The 8,118-nt window shown below is 34.2% G+C and overlaps 3 protein-coding genes across 18 annotated transcripts in view; 1 reads left to right on the top strand and 2 right to left on the bottom strand.

Annotated features, from left to right (window-relative positions):
• Positions 1-2,364, top strand: part of LOC132178406 (dihydrolipoyllysine-residue acetyltransferase component 1 of pyruvate dehydrogenase complex, mitochondrial) — a 28,379-nt gene extending 26,015 nt beyond the window's left edge. Inside the window, exons 20-24 of the mRNA XM_059590859.1 lie at positions 245-315; positions 438-498; positions 1,006-1,066; positions 1,148-1,228; positions 1,845-2,364. Coding sequence (XP_059446842.1) covers positions 245-315; positions 438-498; positions 1,006-1,066; positions 1,148-1,228; positions 1,845-1,903 — 333 coding nt within the window. The 3' untranslated portion in view covers positions 1,904-2,364. The remainder of the gene's footprint in view (positions 1-244; positions 316-437; positions 499-1,005; positions 1,067-1,147; positions 1,229-1,844) is intronic.
• The window catches only part of LOC132178284 (putative disease resistance protein RGA3), a 17,600-nt gene that overhangs the window by 1,966 nt on the left and 7,516 nt on the right, over positions 1-8,118 (bottom strand). The window lies entirely within an intron of this gene.
• LOC132171789 (uncharacterized) lies at positions 3,791-8,118 on the bottom strand. The gene is made up of 4 exons (XM_059583190.1): positions 7,927-8,118; positions 5,786-5,905; positions 4,784-5,014; positions 3,791-4,269 (listed from the first exon to the last, which is right to left on the bottom strand). Exons 1-4 carry the CDS (start codon positions 8,116-8,118, stop codon positions 3,874-3,876), a joined length of 939 nt encoding a protein of 312 aa, XP_059439173.1. The 3' UTR covers positions 3,791-3,873.

Genomic DNA, 8,118 nt, shown 5'->3' with positions numbered 1-8,118 from the left:
TGTATCAATTAATTATGTCCTTTTGATTGCTGTGATATCTAATAAAATTAAATTGGTATGGAATCTACAGAAAAAAATGGTAGTTACTCAAACATGGATTTTGGAGTAAAAAATTAAATATTCTCGTAAACCCACTTAATTATATATATATAAAAAAATATCTACCACTTCCTATTCTTGTTAATCATCAATTCAATTTTAATGTGGATCATTGTCAATTTCTCTGCTGATATTTGAGCTTCAGGTGAAGGAATTAGCTGAGAAGGCAAGGGCAGGCAAGCTTTTGCCAAATGAATTCCAAGGAGGAACTTTTAGGTAACTATAACCTACTGCACAAATTTTATATTTTAATTGTTTTTATTACACTAGTAACCTAATTACATATTCATTTTGTTAGAAGAATTAATTTTAAACTTTCCTTCTGAATCTTTATGCAGCATTTCGAACTTGGGAATGTTTCCGGTGGACAATTTTTGTGCAATAATAAACCCCCCTCAGGTTCGCTCTCTCTCTCTCTCTCTCTCTCTCTCTAAGTTTATTTAAGTTTACTTATTTCTTTGTTTGTTCTATAACTTTACTAGTGATGGTGTTAGCTCTAGAATACAGAGATCCTTTGTAAAAGTATTTGATGTGTTAAAATTGATAGTATTCTTTTCATTTTCGAAAAATGAGTGGCTCAATTTTTTTTGTTGGTAAAGGAAGTCCCAATGTCAGGAATTCAAATATTTAAGAGCACATAATTTTGGGATGCTTTCAGCTCAGAAATTTCATTTTGAATACGTGGCAAATAACTCTTTACCATTTTCTGAATGCAGCCTGTCTAAATGAAGATTATTGATGGGAATTTACGCTGCTAAATCTATTTTTCCCATCATCTTCTCTTTTCATTTTCAGATAATAGAAAATGACTTTAAACAAGGATAGCAGATTGACACTGTAGTGCTCTACATTTAGTTGATGTTGCAAGTTGTTATTCTCTTATATTTATTTGTTCATTTCCTTCAGGCTGGTATTCTAGCTGTTGGTAGAGGCAACAAAGTTGTTGAACCAGTAATTGGAAGTGATGGTAAAATATTTCTAGCTTTTTGTACCTATTATTCTATGCTTCTAATACCAGATTAGATGACGAGGCTTATTTTTCACCCAGGAGTCGAGAGGCCTGCAGTTGTCACAAAAATGAACTTAACATTATCTGCTGATCACCGTGTTTTTGATGGCAAAGTTGGAGGTACAATCTCTACTTTTCATCAAAGTTTGATATGAATTCATACTCCATATGGTGTTCAAGACCAATCAACATCTCTTCTGGTCTAGGATGCTGCCTCATAAATGATTAATCTTTCAAACACTGTTTTGCACAGTGGACAATAGTAACTATTTCACTTTCTTCTCAAGGCTTCTGGTTTTGTAGTCATATTAATTTTGAACAATCCTGAGCTGGGGCCTTAGCAGAGAGTTGGCTGCCAAGTTGCCCCTACATTGGGTGACAGGCCATGTTCATCCTTGAATGTATCATGACGCCATTGGTTAATGACAAATTGGGGAGGCTTATTGCATAGAGTATCTAAATTCCTTACTGAGATTGGCCGCGAGTGAAGCTCAGACTTGAAATATGCTCTACTTTCTAATTGTTGTTGGTAGATAAATGCAGAACTAATATAGAGGGTTCTGATTTATTTCTTTCTTGTTTTATTTTTTAGTCTTCTATTGTTTTTTTCATCGCCCATTCAAGTTATTTGCTATATAAGTAGTCCAAAGGCCGCCTGGAGGGTCATGATAACATAGTTCCATCCCTATTCATATTATATGTGTACTTATGAGGTTAACACTACTTTATCCTGCAGGTGCATTCCTCTCAGCTTTGCATTCAAACTTTAGTGACGTCCGAAGACTTCTTCTGTAATAACATAAGAGAAGCCCCCAATTAACTACTGGGATACCCTGAGATCAACCATGGTGGAGGATGTAATTCAAAATTTTGTCAGAATTTTTCAGATTAGCGTGTAATTTTCTTCATGGAGTCACCTATCAAAAAAAAAAATTTCTTCATGGAGTTCCCCTCCATTCTACCGTCTTGCTTGCGGTATTTTTGAACCCAACTTTCCCATAGATAACCAAATTGCTGAGGCGCATAAGCCATGAGGTTTTTGCACAATTTTCAGGTTTCTAATGTTATGAGGTTTAAGACAATTGTACTGAGGTTTTCTGGATAAGAAAACACAACTGTTAGAAGGTTCTGATTTTTTTCATTACTCCATTTTTCAGAATAATGATGTATAAAAAAACCAAGGAAAATAAGCATCTTTGTCAATGAATGAATTCTGGATTGTTATTGATGGTGATGCTGGTGAAATGTTCATTGTAGTACCTGTGTCCCTAGTTCCTAATTAGGCCAAAAGCTTGATCTTAATCTTCGTTTTGACAATCTGTAAACCTGTTTTCTGCATAGATATTAGTAACCGAAGCATTCGATGGCCACAAAATTGAGATAGACCAGTTACAGCAGATGCAGCTTTACCAGTACGGAAAGGTCAAGAAGTTAATGGCCAGATGACTGGAACCTTTTCCTAAGATGTATGAGAATTGCTGAATTTGTAGAATCTACACCTTCACCTATGTGAGTCCTACAAATCAAAAGGTTGATTTTTAGAGAAGTTGAATAGGAGGAGGACATTTAGGCACTGCCAGGGAGATGGACATCTCTGAAGGCATATAGAATGTGTTGACATCTCTGAAGGCATATAGAATGTGTTGAATTTCAATGATGTCATACAAGGTACACTTGTATGTTACACAAGCTTAAGCAAATAAATAAAGCAGATGATGAACTAGTGCTTGATTGGTTTGACTTCAGATTTTTTTTTTTTTGTCAGCCACGACCAATAAGAATAAGAGCATTCACATTGGTTTTATATATATATATATATATATATATATATATATATATATATAACTAATTAAAGCCCACTTTATCTAGTTTAACTAATGAGTTTTAAAAGATATCATACATCAAATTATCTATTTATTTTGTCTGTCATTTAAATTTTATTTTATTTTATTATTTTATTTTTTTATGCAAAATAACTAATCAAAATCCACTTTATCTAGTTTAACTAATGAGTTTTAAAAGATACCATACATCCAATTATCTATTTATTTTGTCTATGTCATTTAAATTTTATTTTATTTTTTTTATAAGAATTGTATTTTCCCTAAAAAAAAATCATATTTTTCAATTTTTGGAAAAAAGATATGTGAAAAGAGAAATAGCAGAAAATTTTTTTGGGAAAAGAGAGATGTTGAAGAGAAATAATATGAGAATATTTTGGGAAAAGAGAGATGTGTATAGAGAAATAGTATATTAATAAGATAGATGTATGACCAGTGTCGCTACCTACGGTATATTAATAAGAAATAGTATGTTCACAAATGCAACAAAAATCTATTTTGCATTTGAGATGCATAATTCAATGTAGAAGATTTTTTAGTGTTTTGTTTATCTATTTAAAATAGAAGTAAAAAATAGCTAAACTATTTCGAGTGCTCTAAACGGCCTTGGGAAGGTCTTCAAATTATAAGCAAATAGAGTTCAAAATTGCAACAAGCAGCATAACTGCACACAAGCTAAAAAAAAAAATCCAAGCAAGAAAAACAGAACGTTTCCTAAAACTATACATTGCATTAAAACAACCCAGATTCGAAGGCACTATATGCTTTCAAAAACTGATTCTTAGGGTTCCTGTGACCCCATTGTGGGCAGCCTCATCTAAAATAATATGGGGAAAAAAAATGGAAAAACACATTTGCCTCTTGGAGAATATAAGAAACAATTCCAAAGTCGTAAACAAACTTTATCAGAATTTGTTTTTCTAATTAAAATATTGTTGTCACTCTAGGGTTAACCTCTTTGACAGCAAGTGGTTCATACCACTGAGGGCCAAACCCAGCAGCTTTTCTTGCATCCTCATTGAAAGGTGGCTTCAATGGTCCCCTGAAGTATGTCCTCACTATTGAGTGAAACTTCTGAATTACTTCATTTTCCTCTAGCGTTTTTTCACTTTCTCCTGCCCCACCTGCAGATGCCATGCTGCCTTGATTCCAAGCAGGATTTTCAGCCCTTAGGCAAAGATATTTAAACCATTTAACCCCAGCAGCACAATGGGTAATCTCTTCTGGGTAAATCACTCTCTCTAATAACTCTGCTGTCTCATTATCGCCTCCATTGCGAAACCGAGAAATGGTTGTGGGCAGCACATCAAGTCCTCTTGCCTGTGTTCAAACTTAAATTTGTTATTATTTATAAAAAATAAATAAATAATAAATAATAAATAATAAATTATTCACTAACACCATAGAGAAAGGGTGTACTCTAGTGTTGCATTATAACTAAATGAGCCCACACTACGTACAAGCTGGATGAAAGGATAAATATTTGGAGAGGTTAAAGAAAATGGAGCCATCTCCACAAATGGTAGGATCAATTCATCTCAAAAATCCAGAACCAAGTTGCATGATTTGTAACTATGGCTCCATTTCTTCAATGCCTGCAATCAGGACAATGGATTTTTACTAGCAGATGTATGCGTGAACAAAAAAAAAAAAAATCAATTTGCTTTGAATAGCAATGTTGATGGCCTAAGTTCATTAGAAACTAAATTTGTGAAAACTAGATCCTTCTGAACGAAAGATATAGCTTGACTCCACCAGGTGATGATCCAGAGGAGATATGTGTTGGTCCAAATGAATTCATTTTAAATAAGAAAGTTGGCAAGGAAAAAAACACCTCATGAACGCAATGCTCAACTGCCAGACGTGCTAAGAGATCATTGGAAGTAGCAGTAGCAGAGTCCCAAAGGCCATCGTGAGCTGGCAATGCTCCATAAAAAGAACCCAGCCCCTCTAGCCGTTCTGCAAGGAGAGTGAAGTGTCGGCCCTCATCCTGAGCCACCTTAACAAAATCGGTGAAGAAATCTCTTGGCATTGCAGCTTGCTTACCAAAGCGAGATATTATATCCTATAAAATTACAGATTTACATGACAGATAAATAAGAGAACAACACATGAGATAGACACAATAAGAAATTATTGCATCTACAAAAGAATAGGTTTAAGTACATGAACATGTATATGAATAACTGGGGCCTAGTTGCCTCACATTCGCTTTTGACATGTAAAAACAAAATGAATATGATGCAGGAGAATGAAGAAAAAAAAAAAGGAGTTTGGAATTGTATTTTCAAAAACTATGTTTTTCAATCTATTAGAGTTTCAGATACCATAGAATTCCATATTGGATAATAACAATAGAAGTGATTAATCTAGTATTGTTGGGTCCAAAGTGGATTTAGGGCCTGTTTGGAATTGCATTTGGGGGGCCTAAAAGTGTTTTTAACACTCAAAAAGCCCATTTAAAGAAAAAGTACTTGTTTGGTAAAAAAATAAAAAGCGCTTTTAAGGGTCCAAAAAGCCGGCTAAAATGTACTTTTGGCAAAAACTTAAAAATGAAGCTTTTGCGGACAAAAGTTATTTTTGACTTAAAAGCTCTATTTCTCAAACACAATCCCAAACATGCTCTTAATCATTTTTGTTTAAGTTGGTGTCTCAAAAATCAAAATGTTATATCAAAATCCAAACTTGGACCAAAGTTCTTCTATGCATAATTTGTGTAGTAGTACACTTCTGGGTTATTGCAAAAACAGTTTTAAGGACACTCCAAAAAAGAAGTGTTATATAAAAGAATTCCCTTAATATAAACTCATAAGGAGACAAGTTAAAGATATAGTACCCAAGACAAGTCAATAGCCCAGCTCTCAATGTGCACAAGACTATGCACAATGGCCTGCCTACTCTGCAAGCTACCTCCTTTTCCAAGCTTCGGCATGAGACTCGGTGACACCAACTTGACCTGCACAAAAGACTCATTGATGTATTTCATTGAACAGCTAGCATAAAGTAGCAAATGGGGATGGGATACGCAAGTACATTTTAATGTTAAATATTTATCTATTAATCAGATTTCTTAATATGGTAATAATTAACTTATTAAAAAAAAAAGAGACATCCTTACATATGGTGTAAAATGGTCATGGTACTTGATTATTTGGAAGAGGTCCAATAAGAATATAAATATACCCATTTGTACCATCTCTCAATGTAATGTATAGATACACCAAGTCATTTATAGATCATACAGTAATATACTTGAGAATATTTCGGGAAAGAAAGATGCTTCTTTAGTGGAGCTTTGAACCCAACTATTATTTTATTGTAAAATTAGTTTAAGTCATACGACAAACAATTAGGAGAAACCTAGAAGAATAATGATGGAGATCTCCACAAGCACTTAAATGAAAACATATAAGAGAAGAAAGGATAAAATATCATATTATTTTGTATCATATAAAAAGAAAATCGCAAACTTTCAAACTTTGTGTCTTTTGTTGAGAGATACTTTTATTGATGTATATTTGGAGAGAGCAATTCTCAAAATTTTGAAGACTGTGAGAGAACGGTAATAACATTAAAAGATATATTGTTCGAAACTCTATGAGTGGATGGTTGCTATCAATATTTCTTGCTTTGCTAAATACTCTGTGTTTAAGTTTTAATAAGATTGATTTACTTATAAAACAAATTTATATAATTCGGGTGCTTGGAAAATATAAGACTATTTTATGTACATGAAAGGCTATAACTGTGCATATGAGTTAGATGCATTAAGATCATGTGAGAAATCTTTTCTATGGTTGTGAAGAGATGTAAATATTAGACGGTTGGTAATTAGTGAAGTCCATCATAACTCAGTTATTTGCAGGTCAATACAATTGTGTTTAGTTATAATGACTAATTGATAGGCTCTTGAACTCTTGTGAAAGTCCAAACCTATTTATTAGTGCAATGAGATGGAACTGTTTATATATTTTCTTGTCAGATTAACATTTATATCAATCAACATGTGTTATAAAAATGAAAATGTATCATGTACATTTTTGTGGGTTTATGCAAATTTGTAAATACCATCTATCTCACAGCCTCTTTAATTCTCTAAAAATTTGTTAAACACGTGGACATTTTTGTAAATCCTATCTAAGTTTAGTTGAACCTTTGCTTGATAGTTGATAATAACATGAAATGAACATAAGTATTTGTTATAAGATCCATGCTGGCTACTATCAACGGTTTCATGTGATTCTTATCATCATGATAGAAAGTTCAATCTTGGGCTCCGTTTCTTTTCTTTTGGTGTAAAATATTTTCTCTCTGAAAATGTTTCAACTGAAATATTTTCCAGGAAAACTGGTTTCCGTTGTTTGTTTGCAAAGCTTAAAATGGTCTGAAAAACATTTTCAAGTGTTTGGTTGAAACCTAAAAATGCTCTAAAAACACCATGACCATTAGAGCTGCCAACTTTTTACACGACCCGCAAACCCAACACGAATTCAACACGAAATTAAAGATTTAGGGTTAAGGAGTTTGACCCATTTAAATTAATATAATCTTATATTCATGCTTCAACACGACCAAAACCCAACATGCGACATAATGACATGACCTGTGAATCCGACACAAACCCAATACATATTCTCGACATACGAACACAAATTGCCGCCCCTAAATCAACCATCACCCCCTCAGGCCTCACTCAAAATCAGCATTCACATCAGCAAAATAACCACACAAACACCGAATTCAAAAAATCACACGGAGATAGAGACTGAAAAATGGGTTTGAACAAAATTTTCGGTCTCCCCAAATATCCAATAATATAAAAACACCAAATCTTTTACATATTATATACGGAATATTCGAGCAAAAAGGCAGTGGCTTTTGGGCTTTAAAGTTCTTATAATATGATTACATCTTATTATATTATCATTGATAGGACCTATATAAAGAAAGCATTTCAGGGAGTTGAAGTGCACGTACGTTGGAGAGCCTTGCGGGGCGATCTGGGACGGGGAGGTCCAGGGACGGGTCGTAGGGCTGAGTGATTGTCCCCTGGAGCCACTGAGAAGCGACTGAGTCGCCGAGCCGCGCCTTCTCGAATGGGTCCGCTGTGTTGAGGACTCGAACCGCTGCTTCCACAAGCGTCTCGGCTCGGTCTTGCCGCCGGCTCAT

The sequence above is a fragment of the Corylus avellana genome, chromosome ca1 (genome assembly GCF_901000735.1).
Source record: "Corylus avellana chromosome ca1, CavTom2PMs-1.0".
NCBI classification, from domain to species: domain Eukaryota; kingdom Viridiplantae; phylum Streptophyta; class Magnoliopsida; order Fagales; family Betulaceae; genus Corylus; species Corylus avellana.
Note: the sequence above shows the minus strand (reverse complement) of the source record. Positions and strands in the feature narration are given on the sequence as shown.

Bases quoted from the DNA above. Each gene is read 5' to 3' on its own strand.
- LOC132171789 (XM_059583190.1), bottom strand. From the start codon at position 8,118: ATGAGCCGGCGGCAAGACCGAGCCGAGACGCTTGTGGAAGCAGCGGTT. The intron at 5,906-7,926 runs GTACGTGCACTT...TCTTTTGTGCAG, and splicing joins GCCCCGCAAGGCTCTCCAAC to GTCAAGTTGGTGTCACCGAG. The intron at 5,015-5,785 runs GTACTATATCTT...GTAATTTTATAG, and splicing joins GGGCTATTGACTTGTCTTGG to GATATAATATCTCGCTTTGG.